At 41.4% G+C, this 20652-nt stretch overlaps 2 protein-coding genes across 4 annotated transcripts in view; one reads left to right on the top strand and one right to left on the bottom strand.

Annotated features, from left to right (window-relative positions):
• The window catches only part of HPGDS (hematopoietic prostaglandin D synthase), a 29369-nt gene extending 13202 nt beyond the window's left edge, over positions 1 to 16167 (top strand). For both annotated transcript variants that reach the window (XM_050973524.1, XM_050973523.1), the window contains exons 3-6: positions 9878 to 9970; positions 11968 to 12077; positions 15077 to 15175; positions 15812 to 16167. In XM_050973524.1, coding sequence (XP_050829481.1) covers positions 9878 to 9970; positions 11968 to 12077; positions 15077 to 15175; positions 15812 to 15976 — 467 coding nt within the window. In that variant the 3' untranslated portion in view covers positions 15977 to 16167. The remainder of the gene's footprint in view (positions 1 to 9877; positions 9971 to 11967; positions 12078 to 15076; positions 15176 to 15811) is intronic.
• Positions 16168 to 18052: 1885 nt separating this feature from the next.
• SMARCAD1 (SWI/SNF-related, matrix-associated actin-dependent regulator of chromatin, subfamily a, containing DEAD/H box 1) overlaps positions 18053 to 20652 on the bottom strand; it is a 40635-nt gene continuing 38035 nt past the window's right edge. For both annotated transcript variants that reach the window (XM_009101303.4, XM_030238956.2), the window contains 3 exons: positions 19720 to 19902; positions 18916 to 19025; positions 18053 to 18610 (listed from right to left, as the gene is read on the bottom strand). In XM_009101303.4, coding sequence (XP_009099551.1) covers positions 18549 to 18610; positions 18916 to 19025; positions 19720 to 19902 — 355 coding nt within the window. In that variant the 3' untranslated portion in view covers positions 18053 to 18548. The remainder of the gene's footprint in view (positions 18611 to 18915; positions 19026 to 19719; positions 19903 to 20652) is intronic.

Raw genomic sequence — 20652 nt, 5'->3', positions numbered from 1 at the left:
TTAGGCTTGTATTTGGCTACATGGGCTATGACTTTTCACATCCAAAATGAAGAATAATGGTTTTCATTTGGGGGAAAGACACAACCAATTTATAAGGTGACTTCTATTAATGAAGGAATGTTTCTTGATAAGCTTTCACACAATTTAATCAGCTCAACCTGCAAGCTACCAGATTTTTCTAGGGTGCAAATTTTGTAGGTTTGGTCTTTCCTGTTTGCAGTGACAAGAATGATAAACACTCAAACACAGCTGTAATCCAAGTGGCAGTTGAAGCCTTCAGTGGTGGTCAAGTACAGAAAACACTGGCAAAAATCCACAGAGAGGAACGAGAAGCAATGGAACAGGGACACTTTTAGCTAGGGATGACTGACTTTGGAAACCTTTTTGTTGTAAGAGCTTAAGCCAGCTGACCACGTGGTACAGCTTATTTCTCTTTCACTGTAGTTCTCAGGAAGCAAAATAGAAACTAAAGGTGAGATTAAGAATTCAGCTGACCTGACGTAAGTTCTGCAAAGGCTTTTCATGTTTAATTACACATATATTCACACGTATGCACACTCACTTTTGTCCTGAAACAAAGTTGAGAGTATAAGGAAAGTATATTTTTATGTGGCATTTTCTATACTGATGAAGTAAGACAAATTAAAGAGACAAAGCACAATTAGTCACTTCAAGGGTGCAGAAGCATTCACATTCTAGAACAAGATGTTCTAACAGCAGATTTAACATACAAGGTAAAAGCTTTGCATCACTCTTGGAATATTGTTGATGATCCCAATGTCTGAGCAGGGCAAGAAACAATGCAGGAAATTTCTTCTTGTGCTTTCCTTTAGTGCTCACTCCACAAATCTCCCACTGGAGCTTTATTTGTAAAAGACATGTGTACAGTAAATGTGCAGCTGCAGCACCTAAGTATTCTTCTTCCCTAAGTATTTTTTATCTTGCTTCATCATATTTGAAGCTTCAAAAAAGAGGGACATCGTGTTGTATTTGCAGACTGCAGTCAAAACTGGTTCCATATCTTTCATAGGCAAGTGGGTAAAGGCAAACGTGATATATGCAAGTGTACCCAGCAATTTGTCTGGTATTTCTTAATCTCACCTCAATCTGTAATTATGTAATTAATTCAATTAATTTGACCAATTTTACTGATTTTTGAAGGCTGCAAAATAAACTGCTTACTAAATTGCCTTACTTTAACTGGTGTTACATCCAATGCAGCTGTAATTCCCTTTACCATTGCTAAACATTTACCACCCTTTGGTTTTCACCAGGATGAGACTGACTGGAGTCTGCTACTTTATTTCTATTCTTTCCAAGGTAGACCCAGTTCAGGAAAAATAAGAGGAGAAAAAAACTTGACATGAAGGATTTGAATACAGATAAAAATGAGAGTTGTGCAGAAGAATTCTCAGCAGAGTGAGCAATGCCTGTGTATATGCAGTGGGTTGGATGGATCTCCTCATTTCACCTTTACTTTTGAACACACCTGTCATTTAACTTTTTGGGCAAGAATCCTGTTACCTGGTGCTTTTTCCAAATCAAGCTGTGTCTCTGTGGAAGGACCTGAGGCACATTTTGAAAACTGAGGATAGCAGGGAATGCAAGGCATGTTTTCCATAGGGCAGATGATGTATGCAACACTTAACAGTGTGAAGGCACACAAAACCTGTACAAACCTACTCCCTCTCCAGGAGACAGCCATTTCTTGTGCTGAGTCACAGCCTGCAAAGTCAGGGTTTAGGTGCCCTAGGGCAGATTGGGGCGCTGGTTATTGGTCTTGTTGAACACTTAAAGCTGTTTGTTCCAAAGCCTTGTTGCTACCTTTGATTCAGTGTTTTTCTGAATGATTTGCCTGTGGGAGAACATTTTGTCTGGAAATACTGTGAGTAACCATGAGAAATGCCTCACAAAGGAGGAGGAGGAGATAGTCATCAGGTGATCTCCAGACAATTTCCTTAAGCAGCATTACATTTTTATGCATGAAAAAAACTTTTACTCTTTTTTTAATTAGCAAACCTCTTAATTGCTTGTTGTCTGCAATGTGCATGTCAGTGGTGGCAGGTGGCACCATTACTTTGGTGCTAGAGCTAGGGTTCAGGGAGATTGGAAGAGCAAAGGTTTAGCCTGCTGCCATAAGATGTAAACAACACTTTCAGATATGCACCCATCTATTTCCGTGTAGGTGTATGTTTTCCTGGTCAATTAGCAGATACATTCCTGTTCCCATCCACTGACTGAGTGACTGACTGGGTGTCAACAGATGACTGAAATTCAAAGAACTCTTAAACCAGTATGAATTTTGCACAGATGACTTCACAAATCTTAGAGCAGCAGCTCCCAAATTTTACTAAACTTCTTATCTGCAATGGGATTTCATCTAGGGCTCAGTTATAAAGGCTGCTGAGGAAAGCCATTAGGCAGAGAAAATGAACAACTCTAATTAACCCTTGGTAAGCCTGCCAGCAAACTTTTCAGAGCACAGAAAGAGAAACAAAGTGTCCAAAGGTTAATGACTTCTCCAGCAGTTGTTAATGTAGCAGATAGAGTTACAAAGTGTGTAGCTCAGGATTTCTGGGGTGTCTCCCAGTGTTTTTGTGGTGATTGGGTCGCAGCTGCACATTTACTGTACACACATCCTCTACAAATAAAGCTCCACTGGGAGATTAGTGGGGTGAGCACTGGAGAAAAGCACAGGAAGAACTTTCCTTCACTTCTCAGCAGATTGTTTCTTGCGCTGCACAGACATTGGGATCATCAACAATATTCCAAGAGTGATGCAATGCTCTTACCTTGTGTGGTAGGTCTGCTGTTAGAACATCTTGTTCTAGAATGTGAATGCCTCTGCACCCTTTAGGTGACCAATTATACTTTGTCTTTTGGACAAGAGAACACTTCATGTTTCTTGAGCTAATAAGAAACAAATTGAAGAATTCAAGTTTATCCAAGAGCACAAGGAGTCAGGAATCTAAATAGGATCTGAGAGGATAGGTTTGCTTCAGCAGTTTTCTCAAAATTGAAATAAGGTTTTGCAAGAAATACCAAGCTATCAAAATCATCATACCCTATAAACCAGGAAATACTGACATTATTCTGAGGAAAAGACTTAGTTCTGTAAAACTGATGGGAAAACAGAAAATCTGTGCATAAAGATCAATGTGAAGAAAGCCCATTGAGAAAGCAGACTGGCAGCTGCAGCAAGTTTAATTTTTCACCTAAACTGAAGAGTGTGGTGGGGTTTGTTGGGTTTTTTTGGCATTTTTCATGTGGCTGCCACCAATAAGCTGCAATCCTAATGAACTTTCTGGCAAAAAAATAAGTGCCTCCTGGAAATACTGTCCCACTTGATTTTGTTTACACCTAGTGGTGATTTTGTTGTGTTTAAAATGATGGCCTACTCTAACACAAGAACTTCTGCTATTTGGCTTATACACCGAAATTAACATTTCTATAACCCAACATTTGTTTTTTTCCCTTCTGACACTAATCAGATCATCTTTGGCAAATTTTACAGCTGGTGATTTTTGGCAAAGACTGCAGTTTAGAATATAAACACATTTTAAAAAGCCAGTGTACGAGTATTAGCATTGTCCTGCCTTAGCACAGAATTTTAAAAATCAGACAAATATCAAGCAGTGGCTTCACCATATATAGGTCAATAATTTTAACAAGTCAACTAACTCATTCTCTACACTTCTTTTTGAACACACTCTGACTTGGTAACGTCCCCATTTAAGGGCAATCAATTCAAGATCTGCAACAGGCTCATACAAGATCTGTACTCCCACACAGTGGACTGCTCACAGAAAGCATCTTTGCACTGACATAAGTCTTGATACAGCAGAAAATCCACTGTAATGGTGAGCTAAGTTACCACCACCTTAGATACTAATCTGGCAGGCAGCAACAGCTTTTGATCTGTGGCTTCTTAAAGCACTTTGAAACAATGAAAATAACAGACTTTATCATCATAGTAAAGGATGCTTCTCCTGCACCGATGGCCATAAACATCCCATAAACAGTTTAGGATGTGTAGAATGGTGCTTGAAAGGTCCTTAGGAAACCAGACGGACTAATGGCCCTGAAAATACTCCCAAGATAACAGATAAATCTTGAGAAGCACCTGACACCAGACAAAAATTCCTCAGGGTAGCAGTTGCTTTGCTTCCTGAGTGACTTTCTGCTGTGTTGCTCCACTAAAATGTGTACATAGCTGTCTCTGGGTAAAAAGTAGGGCTTGGCAAAAACTTCCAAAGAGAGTATGAGTTGTAATAAAACCAAACCTGGGCTGAGATTAAATCACAGCATCCTCCTCATCATCTCTTTCTAGAAGATTCAGATTCTAGGTGCCTCCAGCTCTGGGCTACCATTTCCAAGTGCCTTGCTTCTCTGTCACCATTAAAAAATACATATTGCATCTTCTGATAAGAAATACATGAAAAGTATCTATTTGTTTCTCGTGATCCAATTTAAATATGAATGGATAGGAAGTGCAGTTATAGTCAGTTTTCAAGGCAAAGGAGAACTTATTTTGACTCAGATACTGCAGTAAGAAGCAGGTGACATTTATGTGCTCCCACATTTGACTAATCCAGCTGCCTTATTATGGAGCCAATCTAAGATTGATTACCAAATTATTATTTATTCAGCTTTTGAGCAATAATCAAGCACTTAAATACAGGCTGCATTGCATCAGGGCCACAGACAAATACAACATGGGCAGGATGAGTCATGGGCAGGTCAGCTCAGGGAATGGGTTGGAAGGACAGAACAGAAATTAGGAGAAGAATAATGGAGAAGTTAAGATCAGTGAAAATGGAAGAAAGAGGTAAGGGAAGGAGAGAGTTAAGAACTGTATCTGCATGGGGAAGAAGAGCAGTGAGAAGCACAGCAGCAGCAGCTGGCCATCCTAGGTGCCAGGACTGAACAAAACTGTGCTCAGCTCTGTTGTGTTTCCCCTCCCTGTCCCTGACAGAGAAGCAATCCCATCGGAGCACCCTCCACCCTGGGGTCATGGCCAGGAGGATGAGCGAGGAGCTTGTGTTCAAAGGGAAGGCCTGAACACCAGTGAGAGCCTACAAGCATGGCAGGATGCCAGCAGTCATCACAGCCCTTAGGGGCTTAATGGAGTGGAAATTAATTAAAAGGATGGTCTTGCTTTTAACACACATCATCTCCCCTGCTCAGCATCCATCAATTCTTGTCACAAAAGCCAATGAAAACTGAAGTAGTATGAAAATGAATTAATCCAATTCCTAAACACTGTACAGATACTTTAGTGAGATCTTCCTAAAATGAGAAGAGAGACTGCAGATCAGCCTGAGGACTTGACCTCTGTCAAGGTTTTCTTCATGGCAAGAGTAGACTGTGCAGATGGTGCAAAAAGCCAATAAATAACCAACATAATATGAAAAGCAAGAACCTGCTGATAAAGTTTCAATTTAAAGAAGAGTATAGGTTTAGTTATTCAAAAAGGAGGCTTTTAAAAAACCCTTTTCCTCTTTCAATCTAAATTTGGAACACCAACATCTACCAGCTTTGTCCTTCAGATGAGCAGCAAAGCAAGCAAGAACTAAATGGGAAAGGTCATATTTTGTGCATGCCTGAGAAATGACACTGTTTGCATGGTGACAGCAATAGATTTTCCTGCTTTTCCTTCTCAAAATGCATTTGCTCAAGTGGGAGTTGGAAACATTGTAAGACAGCATTGCTTTGAAAAACATGGAAAGCACATCTGTATGGATACACAAGGGTTTAAACTGACATAAGTACCAAGCAGCCCCCAGAACAATAAGGGTGAGAGAAAAGCCAGCAAAGTGACACTAACATCCTTTCAGCCTGCACTACCTTGGCTTTGCTGCTCTGTTGTAATTGCTCCCCAATGGATGGTGTTTCATGCCTGCCCCCCCCATGACCTTGATTCTCCCCGAACATCTCTCACACAGCAGCTTTTCACTTGCTCATCTAAAGTAGGAGTCTGGAAGGAGGTGCCACCTACCTGCTCTGCTCATCTGCAGTCACACAAACCACGCCTTTCACCGAAACGGAGACAACTTCATCAGGTTTAGTGCCATGTTTATGCACATGGGCCATTTGGGCATCTCCTCCAACAGGTCAATGAGCAGAATTGGGCCAGAAGCACCACAGGAGGTCAAAGCAGTTCACAGAAGCCCATATTCCTGAGTCTAAGGGTAAGACTGCTTAAATCCATGTGCAGAGAGGTTTCTGTTTTGTTTGGAGCCCCTGAGAATATGGCCTAGGTGTGGTTTCTGCAACTGGCAGAGTTTCTACAGGCCACATCGAGGTCATTTGTCAAATCCCAACCTTACTTCCAGCAATCAGTGTCCATCCAGTGTGAAGGCTCCTCACATCCTCCCTTAGGATGAGCTGTGTAATAAAAATCTACCCCTCTGGAGAAGGAAGACTCCCAAATTTCACAGAAAATGCATTCTTCCTCATAACAGCCAAACTCAGACTTTAAAAAAAAAAAAAAAAAAAAAAATCTTCTGGGAAAACTGTTATTCTAAATTTCCAAACCAAAAAGATACTTTACAGGAGGTTCCAAAAAATTTTGGCCATTACATTAATTTTAGACAATAACATTTCAAAGGCAAAGATTGATTATTTTTTCCTACACTTTTCTAGACTGAAAACACAGCTTTGTAAGCCATTATACCTTCTCAGGTATGGAGGAGATGTATATAAATATTTTCTTCCCTCCTGACTAGTCTTTGTTATTTTCTTCTGTTGTAAAAGACTGAATATTTGCTGTAGTTTCTGGTGCTCAAGAATAGTCTGCCCTGCACCCAAGAAGAAACAACAGATTTTTAAAATTATCTGTAGAGCACATGTGTACTTTCTTTAAACCTCTTAGAATTGCACTCATTTATAGTTTATTAACTCAATAATCAACAAAATCAGTGTATAATTATATACATGCACTCTATCAGCTGAAAAAAAAATCTATATTTACATTAAATCCCATTTTTTCCCTGTTCTTGCTAAGAAAAAATTAAATAGCATTTTGAAAACACAAGAAAGGAAGGAACATCTACCATTTACCATCTGTTATCCCTTAAAGAGTGCATTGTTCAGTAATGGTAGCAATAGATTTGCTGCCTCCTAACAAACAAAGCCCAAGTCTCATTATAAATCAAAGCATAAATCCTTTTAGATATTATGGGATTTACAAGATAAAGTCTGCTCTCATTTATTAATTTTATAATTGTATTAAGAGTCATGCTACTGTAGGTAGACAGAACAAAACTGTCTTTTTGTATTTTCAATTGCAAAGTCAGTTTCTCTTTCAGAAAAGAATAACCAGATCTTCAAGAAATTAGCTCAGCACTGAGGAGGATGATTTTGTAGACATTACTCATGTTTTCAAGGAATGAATAGCAATTCCCTTGAATTCAGAAATGATCAGATTCCTGGGAAACAGAACATGAGAGCTGACTACCACTCTGCCAGTGAGCTGACTTTGACACTATAATCCATGTTCCTTAGCTATTCAGAAAGGTGCTTCCCTCCTTTAGTTGTAATCAAGGGTTTCTTTAAAAAACAAACAAACAAACAAACAAACCCCCCCACCATAACAACAAACTGGCTTTAATTTTTCTTGCAGTAACCCAGAAAGTGAAACATCAGTCAAAGCTGGGATTTATAGATGACTTCTCCTGGATGTAAACACAGCAGCAAAAATATCTGTGGGTTTCTAGATGAAGCAATCCCAGTCTCACAGTTTCCCAACCTGAGCAGTGAGTGACAGTGTGTTTTGACAGCTATTGCTACAGACTGGCTTAGTCATATTGACCCTGCCAGAACTGCATCACCCCAGAGCATTCCTACTGGGGCCTCCAAAAGAGGCTGCTTAACTCCTTCCTGGGGGGAGCTATTACCCCTGCTCTGGCTGCACTTTTGCTGTTTCCCATTGTCAGGCATTGTTGTACATCCCTGTGTGGTCTGGGGGCACATGGAGCAGGCTACAGGCTGACCACACTGGCACATCCAGTTGTCACACCTGCTGTCATCCCCTCTGCTTGTGCTGGTCTGAAAGATGTGCTTCACATAAGCAAACATTGTGACACACCTCTGCAGCTTTGGAGCAGTGATGCTCAGGGCCCTGTGCTCCACTAGTCCAGAGCATAGAACCAAGGCTCTTTTCATTTTCATAGCCAGAGAGCTTTCCTGTGAAACATTCAGGGGATACAACTTGTCATCTCTCAGTGATTTTCAATGGAACAAAACATGGGCTTGCCAGGACCTTGCTGCTCTCTGGATAATGAATATGGGAAATCTTCTGTGCAAGAAGTCTATTATTGCTTCAGTAACAACCAGCAGAGCCTGCTTTCTCCTGGGGTATAGCAGCTAATGCTCATTGAACTCACTTGCTTCTGCTGTTCATCAGTGTCCAAATTCATACTGAATTCCCAGTGTGCTAAAACTTAAGGAAAAAACCAAATAGTATCATGAGTACTATGCAGGGAAAAAAAAAAAAAACAAACAAAAAAGGCACAGAGTTCTGGATGTCTTGTGCAACTGCAAAATTCATGTTGCAGGTCAGGACTTAACAGCTAGGACCTGGTACCTAAAGTGATTCACATACTGCATGCTAAACCACAGAGCAGTGTTCATCCTTCATGAAGCTGCCTTGCAAAACAGTTATGAATGCATAAGATTTCACTATTGTCCCCTTTTCATTAAGAATGAAAAATGCTCATGGAATAGAGGTGTCATTCCAGCTGCCCTGTAAAGACAGTTCTCCTGGGTTTGAAAGCACTTTGCATGCTTCCAATGGCCAAATATTCTCACTTTTCCACTACCACCTTTTTACATCACAAGATACTCTTAAAATGTATATAAATCTTATTTATATAAAGTGTAATGCAGATGAAAATAGGGTACAAAGCATTTAGCTATACTCAGCACTTGCACTTACATACTTGGAAATAGCATCCTTGGAAATGCAGAGATGTACAATTCCCTCAGTGAACAGCACCAGGTACCCACAAGCAGATCGTCACTGCCCTAAACACAGCTGTTTTCCCCAGATTAAGCCTTTGCTCCAAGGTTCCAGTTCCATTTCATACCACACAGGCAGCTTCTCCAAAACACAGCAAAACAGCAGTCCAAGTTTCCATGTAACTACAAAATTAACAACAGAAAACTAAGACTGATTTCTTATCTCAAACTCCCTTACAGATATCCACAACACTTGCTTTGTTTGTCTTTCCCTGTATTTAAAATCTGGAGGCTTCTTCCCCATAACTAGCAGAATTTTTTTTTAATCCCAGCCACATCAGGTGAATCTGAACATCTTTATAGGATTTGTAGTGCAGTGTGAAAGATATATTTGTGTCAGTGATGACTGTCAAGTGAAATGGCTCGTCCTGATGTAAGTTCTGAAATGAATCGCTGCTTCTCAATTTGCCCAGTCTCTTGCTTCATGCCCCAGCTGCATCCTGCACTATGAAATCTTCAGCAGTACTTTACTTAACCTTGGCAGTCACTTTCCTGGGGAGAAAAAAGCTGGATAGAGAAGAAAAAACTAATATTCCCCTGAAAAGTTTCTCTACATAAAGAATTCTGGACATACAGGAGTACATTCAGTTTCTGCAGCACGAAGCCAGGAAACAGGAAATGCACCCCTGGTTTCTGTGCTATAGCTGTCTTCACACAGTGCGCTCTGATTACATCCTTACTCTTTTTTATTTTTAGTCCTTGCATTTCTCCACAGAAACAGTGTGAAACTGTCAAGTGCTATAATAATGCATATTCTCTGAGTGGTAAAACTTCAGCTGTCACAGATTCCCACTGTTAATGGCTATGATTTAACTTTTGGTTGTTTGTTTTTTTCTTTTTTCCTTTCCCCTCCAAGCTATTCCATTTGGCAAACTCCCTATTCTGGAAGTAGATGGAGTTATCATACACCAGAGCCTGGCGATGGCAAGATACCTTGCCAGAGAAGCAGGTAATTCATCTTTGACTATTTTCTTTCTCTCTTCTGAGCTCACATTAAATGTTCAGGTAAAACTACACCCACAGTAAAAACAGAAAACAAACCAACAGCCTGGCAAGCATAACCACGCAGAAATCAACACCAGCATGACAAAAATGAAACCAGTGCTTGGGGTTTGGGCTGACTTTTCAAGCCAGTACACTTTGTCCACCTGTCCCTGCATGACAGAAAGCACCTACCTATGGTTTCCCTAAGGCTGCCAGGGCAGTTTTCCCTAAAGCTCAACTTTGACCTGCCAGGCTAACCAGAGAAATGACCAGGAGGAGGAGGTTTTGGAAGCATTAGAGATTATCACAGTAGGCAGAGAACTCTGAAGCAGATTTAGGCAACAATTCTAGGCTAGCAGAGAGATTAGAAGAGATGTTGACATCACTTTCATCTTTAAATACATGCTGTGGAAGTACACAACCAGTTAGATAAAATGTATGAGACTTAGTAATGCAAGTAATCAAAGAGAGTGGCCAGGCTTTGCTTTGGGTCAAAGAGCTGTCATTCAACACCATCTGCAAAACTGGTCTGGCTGAAGGCAGATGTGCCCATGGCACGCTGGGCATCAGCAAATTGAAGAGGGGGCTGGGAAGCAAGTACTGTTTTACTTTTTTTTTTTTTTAACATTGAGAGCAAACGGATGTAGCCTGCCTTTCAAAATATCTCCCATTTTCTAACTGAGGAAGAAAGCAGAAGTTCATAGCATTATTCTTCAAGGCACTGACACAACATATTTTATGTATGTCTGCAATACTCTGTCCCAGCCCATTTTCTTCAGCTTTGGTACAACCTACTCCTTGCAAGAGAGGAGAATGAGGAAAGCCCACCTGGTGATGAAAAACAGTGGGAAAGCCTGCCTTCCACCCAAGATTCCTCCCTCCCTGGCTCCTGTAGGGAGGCTGATCTGGAACCATGCTCCTTGTGCAGTCTGAAGTTCAGATTTCTTCCAATTGACTTACACCAGTGACAATGGCTTGGGATCTGGAGCCCATTCCGACCGTGATGGGCTCTTCCCAGAATTAGTCATGCTGTCAGCTACAGCAGGAAAAAAAGCCATGCATGGAAAGGAAAAGATATCTTTTCAACTTCATAGTGAAAAGTGGCTGGTTCTGCCGTTAAGGCTGCATATACAACACTAATCCTTTAAAATTAGGAAATGTCATTTTTAGGTACCTGGCACCAACAACTCATAGCTGAAGGATCACAGAACACGAGGCCCAAGAGGAGAGGCACAGCCCTCACCTTCAAAAGCACAAAGTTTCAGTGAGGGAGGTGACCTGTCAGAGGTAGGGCACGCAGTCTGTGATCTGAACCTGCACGGAGGTGAAAGCATAGGCACAGGTCTGTGAAGTGACAGCTAGGGAGAAAAGGCAGAGGCATTAAGAGAACTGCAGGAAAGTCAAGGAGCTACAGGGGAGAAAAGCAGATTTGCAAACTAGACAAAGTTTAGTTGAAGTCCCTGATTACAATGAAAGAATCAAAAGTAGGTGGAATGTCATGAAAATGATCTGAATGGAGCTGAGTGGGCAGGATATAGGGAAAGAGAAGCAGACTTTCACAGGTGCACTTTTGGAGAACGTGTTGACCAAAATGGAAAGACCATGAGATGGAGAAGGACACAGAAAACTGGGATGGGCAAAGATGAAAGGAAAGGAATTTGTGCTGACCCTTGCTGAATGTGTGGTGGAAAGCAGAGACGATACAGAAACGATGTTCAGGCTGGAAGCTCAGCTAATGGATAGAACAACTCACTACCTTGAGTGGCTATATGAGGCCAGAATTGGGAAAAAGCAAAGGTAGATAAAATTGCATCTGCATGCAGAGTCAAATCCACATTGTTAGCATCAAAAAGAACTGGAGAACATGTATGTTTATGAAAATATTCACAGTTTACCTTTGGGGCATCAAAAATTCCTGCTGCTGCTGTCTCTAACATCCCTTCATATGCTTGCTTCCCGCAGGTGTGGCAGGCCAGACGCCTGTGGAACAGGCTTTAGCTGATGCCATTGTGGACACCATTGATGATTTCATGACACTGTTCCCTTGGGCAGAGAAAAACCAGGACGTGAGAGTAAGCCAATCACTAAATTAAGCAATAGCATGTAAGCCATGTTCCTGTATCTGAGCATCTGCTCTGGAGACACTGATGGGGGTCAGCCACTGGCTTCATCGCCTCAGCTCAACAAGGCTGAGCTGGTGGAGCTCTGTAGTTCTTCCTTGAGGCTGATCCCACCTTCTCCTTCACCAGTTTACTTTCACCCTTGGTAGAAACTTGGTCATCAGCTTGAACCAAGGATGTGCCTACACCAAACTGCTCTTCAAAAGGGCAAAGACAGGACACTTCCACCCCAGCTGGTGCTGTGGATTTCCTCTCTCCTGTCGCAAGGAGCCTGTGCTCAAATCTTTCTGCCAGCTCAATAAGATAAATAGCCCCATCCCATCCTTTAGTGTTTCTGCATTTTGATTTCTTCTAGGTGTTCAGTAAGTATCAATGTTCAGTAACATCAGCTGCCAGGGACGACTGCTTGTCAGGACAGCGGGCACTGCTAATCAGGGCAGGGAGCACAGCCCTCACTGTGCTTTTCAGATGTCACTGCTCACCTTGGTCCTCTGCAGTGCTTCTGACACCAGGCTATGGTGCTGTGGCTACTTTTACACACAGTCACAGGATTGTCCTACAGCATTTGGGGTTCCTTTGGCATCAGGCCAGCGCCTCTCACCAGAATCCCAAAAACAGGCACACAGATCAGTTGCTGGGGGAAGAAGGCAATGGATGATTTCACTCCAGCATTACAAAGGCTCTGCACAGCTCTGCCCCAAGCAGACAACCTGACCCTCTTAGGGAAGTGGAGGTGTAACAACAGCTCTCACCATAAACTGCCAGTGCAGCCACCTTCCATTTATTCAAAGGCAACATTTCAGATCATTATCTTAATTGCTTATTATGGTATCTTATTAGAGTTATTATTATTAGGGTATCTTATTATTAGGTAATAAGATACCAATTATTAGGGTATCTTATTGCAGAGACCACAGAGTAAAAAATGGTGCCCCAAATCCATAATAAATAAATAAACAATATGAAAGTGCTCTGAAATCTGGCAGGGGAAAATCTGGAACTTGGAGGTTTAGTACTTAAAAGTGTGAATTACTTACGTTTCCAAGTGATTTCCTTAAGTTTCCTAGTTTGGGGAGGGTGAGCTGACTCATGAGTTTTAATCATTTCAGAAGAGCCACACTCCACCAGATGTGCTGCTGGCAGAATCAGCACTGCTGCCCTTCTGTGGGGAAACTTCTGTTGTAACTCCTGCGTGTACTCAAGCACTTCTCCAAAAAAGGACCCAGATCGTGTCACCAGTGATTAATTTAAACGGGAAGAGCTGGCAGCCAACCCAAACGTGCCAATCCTCACGTATGCATGCTAAATTATGTGCTGGGGCCAAGGATGGTCGGAAATCTCACTTTCCCACACTCCCAACATTGTCCTTCCTCCCTCTGTCCTCCCGGATCCGCTGCCACCACCTTGTGGTCGAAGTAGCATCTCACGGTCTCACCAGGCCAGATTTAAGTCATTTACACAGACTGAAGCCAAAACACCTCCCCAGGCCTGACCAGTGCTCACACAAACACACACCCAGGAAACAGTGAGAGGATGTGTTATTGTCATTTAGCCAGTAGCAAAGAGAAATCAAAGCAAACTAGGGGAGCAGAGCTGGAAGCTGCCTCTGGAAACTCCCTTCATGCCAGGCACAGATTCCCCCTTCACCCCACATTCCCCAAAACACAGCTGGCATTGCACCCTCTGCTTTGCACCCTCTGCTGCAGAGCTCCAGGGCTGAGACGGGCAGGTTGTGCCACTGCAGAAGAGGGATCCTGGTTGTCCCCACCAGCTTCACAACTTGGCTGTGCACTCCTGTACCTAGGGAATGGTGTTACTGTTGCGATCACACAACAGCTTGGGGTTTTCTTTGCAGGGTACAACAGTGGGGAGGGGATCAGTTACCTAAAAGAAAGGAAATGCTGCAACCCAGGGCACAGATATGAGATTTCTGGACTGCAAACTCGGGCTGATATTTGCAGTTACCTCATACAGTTACTAAGCTCTTAACAAAGCAGAAAATTATGTCAAATCTTCGATCATGTCTGTAGAAACACTGATTTGATTTCAGCCTGCATTTAGGTTTCTGGCACTTCTAATTTTCTTTTTTCACATTAACCTCAGTTAAAGCTGTAGAAATAATTCCATTCCTGTACACCAGTGCTTATTTACCCAAGCCTGAGCATGTTCCTCCAAAATTAGGCAAAGCACAATAACTGCAAAAACTGTGCCATGTGGGGTTGACCAGATGATCACAACAGTCTGCAGTCTTAATTATTTCCATGCAGATGAGAAAAGAAAACCAGAAGCAGCCTTAAGACTTTCTGCTGTCAGGAACAGCCTGTAGAGAACCACCACCATAACCTCACGCTTCAGCCATTAACATACAGACACTAAGGCCCGAGCCTTTTGATCATTCTTTGAAAACATGCTTTAGCCACCTCAAATCTTACTGCTCTGGGGACAAAATAGCAAAATAACATCAACATTAAAGCTCAAAGATAAATCAACCCCACCAAAAGCTCAAAACCCAAGTTCTGTGTCTCCCATAAGAAGGGTTGATAAGCAAAGGTAACTGACCAGCATCTGACCGACTGCATGGAAAGACAGAGCACAAGGGATTCTGGAAACCTGAGACTCTGCACACTAGAAAAGATGACATTCAAAAGAGCCCCCCAAAAACTGCTATGAGACATTAGGAATCTATCTTGTAGCTGGATTTTCCCAAATCTCTGGCTGAGTGCTTTTCTGTTAACACATCACCACAAATATCATGTCAGCATCAATGAGCACTCAGGTTTTCATTAAGGGAGGAATTGGCTTTAAGTCATGGCTCAGCAAGCCATGAATGCCATGTTTTGGTATCTAACCCTAATCTTTTTCATATTTCAGCTTTCTTTTTCATAAATAATAAAACCTCAAAAATTCAGTTTTACTGACTGCTGTGCATCTCTGTTTTGCTCTTCCACCAGAAAAAAGCATTTGATGATATCCTCACCAACAAAGCACCTGAGCTACTGAAAGATTTGGATACTTTCTTAGGGGATAAGAAGTGGCTGGTAGGGAATTCTGTAAGTATAATTTTTGTTTCTCCCATTTCCATCAGATTGCCAGAAAATTCAAGTAATAGACTATTGCTGAATTGTTTCATGTCAGGCCATGAAGGAACTCTCCCCACACTTTGAGCCCTTTATTCTTACCAATACGCAACTGGTCACTCAACTGCGAAGTGAAAATTGTTTTCCCACAATATTAGAAAAGTGAGACAAACTAGGACTAGGATCTACATTTTCTAAAGTAGAAAATGTATTTTCATAAGTATGTTGACACAAAACATTTTAAAACCCTTTGTAATTGTGAACACAAATTCATGACTACACAGAACCCTGTTTATCATCACTGACTCATTTATAAGGCAATATAAAAAAAACCTCTATATAAACAGAGTACCCTTTTTACCCCAAAGCAGTAAAGACTAATATTGTAACACAACTAATATTTGTAGCAATATTTGAACCAATATTTACTGAAGTTGAGCCTTGCATTTCAACCTAACCACTAGCCATGTAATAATGGGCTTTTAAAAAACTCCAACCCCAAAATGAAAACTTAAACCAGATAAGTTCACAATTTTTTGAGAATATTTGTAGTCCTGGCTTTTGATATTACCAACTAAAATTTACTGCTTTCTGTCCCATTTCCACTAGGTAACGTGGGCTGATTTCTACTGGGATGTGTGCAGTACAACACTTCTATCCTGTAAGCCTGACCTGGCAGACAAATACCCCAGGCTTTTGGCTCTCAGGGAGAGAGTGCAAGCACTGCCAGCTATTGCAGCCTGGATCCAGAAAAGGCCAAAGAGTGTAATGTAGATCAGCTGCTCAGAGAAACAAATGCTTGTTTAGTTTTCATTATGACAAGCATCCTAAGTTATTAACTTCTAAATCATTTAATTAACTTCAGATGGCTATGCTGTATCAAATCAAAATCTACTATTTGTATCCACTTGCAAGAGAATCTAAAATACTGATTTAGTAGAGTAATAAATATTGATTCACAGAAACGTGGTTCCAATTACATTCCCCCTCTACTAACAGACTGCTTCACCAAACCAATTAAGGTTTTGGGCACTCTCAAAGGGAGAAAAGGTGAATGCACCTTCATGGAGAGGTACAATGTCAACAACATTTGCCTATTGCAGTCTTTCAATCTGGAGGAAAGCAAGTTAAAAGGAGAGGGCAAATGTGTGGGACACTAATCAAAAAAATAAAAAAAAAGTAAAAACGAAGACCCACTTAGTAAAATTCAAGGGCCTACAAAAAGTGCTTGAGAAGCTTGAGGTTTATGCTATGCCCCTGAAAAACCAAAAAAAAACCTCCAAAACAAGCCAAAAAGCAGTTGCTCAGCAGAGCTGGTGCCCACACCAGCACTAGTTCTCCAGAAACACACCAGCTGCAAAAATATTTAACAGCTCAGTATCTATGCCAATAAGTAGGAGACACAAACTGGGGGTCAGTGGTGGCAGCCAGGTTTAGAACAAATGAAGGGTTTGCTCTTCCAGGACTGGAGAAGAAGCAGGTGGAAATCTTGGCAATGTGGACTGCTGTGGATGAAAGTGGTTTACACAAACTCAAGGGGAGACAAGTGCTTGTGAGAGGTCTCCATTGTGGTGTAAGCAGATAAACCACAACAAACTTGGGCAACACTCCATGCTGGAAATCACCACTGTTGGGAAAGTATTTCCCTTCACATTTTCTTTCCCCTCCCACCTCAAGTATTATTTCATTGAATCATGAGTGACACCCAACAACCCCTCAGAGAGACAACTCAAGTATTGTCAGAACAAAAAGAAACAACCTTTTCTCATTCCCATCTTCACCTGCTTTGCAACTCCTTGCATGCTTTGCTCCGGCTCTTCATACATTTTTCCTTCTTTAGCTCCCAAAACTCCTCTCTTCTTCAGCAACTGACTTCAGAGAATGGCTTTGTGTTCTTTCCCCTCTGTACATCTTTCCCAATCAGAAAAACAGAACCATAGAATAGTTGAAGAAACCTCTGGAGGTCATCTGGTCCAAGGTACTGCTCACACAGGGCCACCTAGAGCCAGCTGCCCAGGACTGCATCCAGTTAGTTCTTGGTATCTCCAAGGATGGTGGCCCTGCAGTCTCTTGAGACTCTCAGCTACAAACAGTAGAAACAGTTACAAGGAGCAAAGGTGGAAACACACATGAGTTCCACAGCACCTACAGACAGATACTGACCCCAGAGGTAACCACTCCTCCTCCAGACGACGTTAACTGATCCCACACACATCCAGAACACCACACAACCCACCGTGAAGGGCAGGGATCTTGTTTCAATCCACCCTCAAACTAAGCAAGCCAGAACATGCAGGTACACCTGGATAAGATTTGAGTTAGCATCATGCTCAACACAACCCAATCAGCTATAGCATTAAACACCAGTGGTTCTCTGTTAAATCCCACTATTTAGCTCAGCAGAACCAGTGGAATTAAAGAAGCATGGAAAACTGATTCTTACCCATATCCCTTCTCAAACGATACAGTACATCTTCACCTTGTTTCAGTTGTGCATTTTGGAACAGACGGCACAGCCACAGAACATTTCCAGGAAAAGCCAAGCAGTTTAGTCCACATTTGGAAAAAGTTTTGGAAAAGCTTTAATTTCCCACCATTTTGAATTTGCAGAAATCATGTACAGTTGACCAGAATACCCACAAACCATTTGGCAGGAGTTCTGTTTTTACAATCAATATCCTCACACCACTGTAATTAGAGTATAATGCCACACTGGTAATTAACTACTGCTGGACAAAGCCAAGTCAGTTCAACTGGAACATTCCAGCTGGTTTGAGAGCTGTCTAATTGATTTCTAACAAGCCATTATCATACCCTCACCTGCCCCAAACCACTGCAACCATGAAAACATTTTGTCAATCTATGGAATTTTATTGGAACAGGTTGATACAAAACCAGTACGGTACATCAAATGAACCAAAACAAGCAGAAACAGACTCGAGCATTGTCAAATAAGGCACATATAAAAAAATCTACACGCGGAATCCAGTGAAACAGACAGTTTATATATATATATATATATATTCAGAGGTAGAAATAATTACAAAAATACTGACAAATCTTAAGCAGTAGCAGATTTGTTAAAACAATTACTACTTCGGTCCCCATTTTCAAAAGTGATCTGCAAAACCTTTATTTAGCATTTGAGGTTGGCACATTTGGGCCATTTATGCTTTTAAGCATTAAAAGTATGCTATTGGTGTTAAAAATTTTCAATACCATGAGCAATAAAACAAAGAAACTACAAAAAGTTATAAACGTTCATAAAATTCCTGGTCAACAGTAATGAGAGTCCTTGGGGTACTTCATCACATTTCTTCCTTGAATTTCACAACATATTTACATTTTAGAGACCCAATGAAGCTTTTAATAGTGTTGCTATATCTGCTGGAATGGTTCCTTCTTCTCCTGAGGAATAAAGAGAAGCATTAGTACAGCTTAAAATATTTTGCATGAACAGATAAAAGCCTACATCCCCAAAACAGTAAAAAAATCCTCTGCTTGTAGGACTTGGTCACTGATTTCTGGGTCAGACTCAGAGGGCACCTCCTGTCACATCAAAGAACAACCAGCAAAAATACATCTTTCTAGTTCAACATAAAAAACCCCAAATAGCAAAAAGCTTGTCTGCATGAAGTACATTCTTTTTTTCAGACTAACATATTGCAGCTTTAATTTCCTTAAGTGGACATCATTATGTGCAAGACACCTACCTGATTCTGATGCAGTCATATCTTGTTCTAACTTCAATTTCTGTTGGCTGATTTTGAGCATGGTTTCTTCAATAGTCCCCTTACTGATGAGCTTTATGACTTGCACTTCTCTGAAAACCATAAGAAAGAAAAATCCATGTACCTAGTTTAGATTAGTGAAAAAGGGAAGGATGCTACGCCTTGGCTCAGCTGGCTGGGGTTTAAAGCAAGGCTAGGGAAATGAATGAGAGGGCAATATAAAGAGCTTCTAAATTTTTCTCTGGAATGACTGTGCTCTGTATTGCCAGAAAAGACATTTTCTCCTGCACTCCCAGCCAGTGCAAATACCTGGACAGTCACAAAAATCTCTATTAATACAAATCTCCATAAATATAAGTCCAAATCCCCCTAATTCCCTTTTACTGTTGAATACAGTTGAAATTACACACATTCTATGGTTTCACTCTTTAGGATAGGGTGACACGTAAAAGCTTAGAAGCCTCCTGAAGAGAACAAACAGCTTGGCCAGAGACAGTCCCAAAGACTTCAGATCTACCTTGGAACAGCTCCCAGCACCAGAAATTTGAGAATTATGCACAGTTTGACAGTTATAGTGAACTAGGAAAAGGAGGAAAGTAAATAAAGGTTTGTTCTGCCAGCAACATGGACTAAGACAATTACAGTTCCTAGCCCCCAACCAACCCACAGCTGCTCTGCACAAGTCTCTGCTTAGAACTTAATATATTCAGAAATACTGTCCCTTTAGCCTCCTTTGAGAGCTTTCCTCCAAGGAAAACCAAGCACTGTAATTAAAAGCAGTCTTACCGTGTCTGCCCCACTCTGTGGCACCGGTCTTCTGCCTGCTTATCGTTGTAAGGGTTGCAGTCAATGTCATGAAGGATAACAACATTGGCTGAGGTCAGATTAATGCCCAAGCCACCAGCTTTGGTGGACAGAAGGAATACAAATATACCCATGTCTGTATTGAACTCATCTATCAGATGTATCCTGCAGAACACAAGAAACCATGCATCAGGCCTTGGAAAACATTCCACACTGGCTCCAGAGCCAAACACAGAAGTTGGGATGATCTTCTAGAAGAACAGACAGTGGCATGGCACAGCCTCTCCAGAGTACAGATGTTGTGCAGCAGGAAAAAGGGTACCAACAGTCCTCTGCAGTGACCAGAGAAACATGAGTGACAGATGGATAGCTAAGAACAAAAACAGGCTTAGAAAAAGATTTTTGATGATCATAGAACACAAAGAGTCAGTGGGAAGACAATGGAAGACTGACACACATGAAACGAATGGGGAATGTAAAACTCCACAGCAAAGCAACTGGGCTGCATAGAGAGCTGGCAGATATTAATTTAACACCGAAGTCCTGTTTTCCAAATGAATGGGGAGGCAGGGGATGAATTTTGTATCACGACAATCTCCTCTACTAACTGCACATGCAAGGGTAGAAACAGGTATCAGCTTGACATGGGAAGTTACACCACAGCAAAAATGACCACTTTTTGAAATAAAGGAAAAAGCATCAAAAAGAAAATCTTCATAAGTTCTTGAGAAAGAAAGCCAGCTCAGCTCAAACAAGAAAAGCATTGCAACATTTTCAGCTGCAGGGACAGAATGGTTTGTTCTAGAGAAACAAAGGAGTTTATCTGCTTATTGTAAAAGATACACTCTACTTCCAAGGAATAGCTACAGGTGTTATGACATGCTGACACACAAATCAAACACAACAGGAACTGCT

The sequence above is a fragment of the Serinus canaria genome, chromosome 4, assembly GCF_022539315.1.
Source record: "Serinus canaria isolate serCan28SL12 chromosome 4, serCan2020, whole genome shotgun sequence".
NCBI classification, from domain to species: Eukaryota; Metazoa; Chordata; class Aves; order Passeriformes; family Fringillidae; genus Serinus; species Serinus canaria.
Note: the sequence above shows the minus strand (reverse complement) of the source record. Positions and strands in the feature narration are given on the sequence as shown.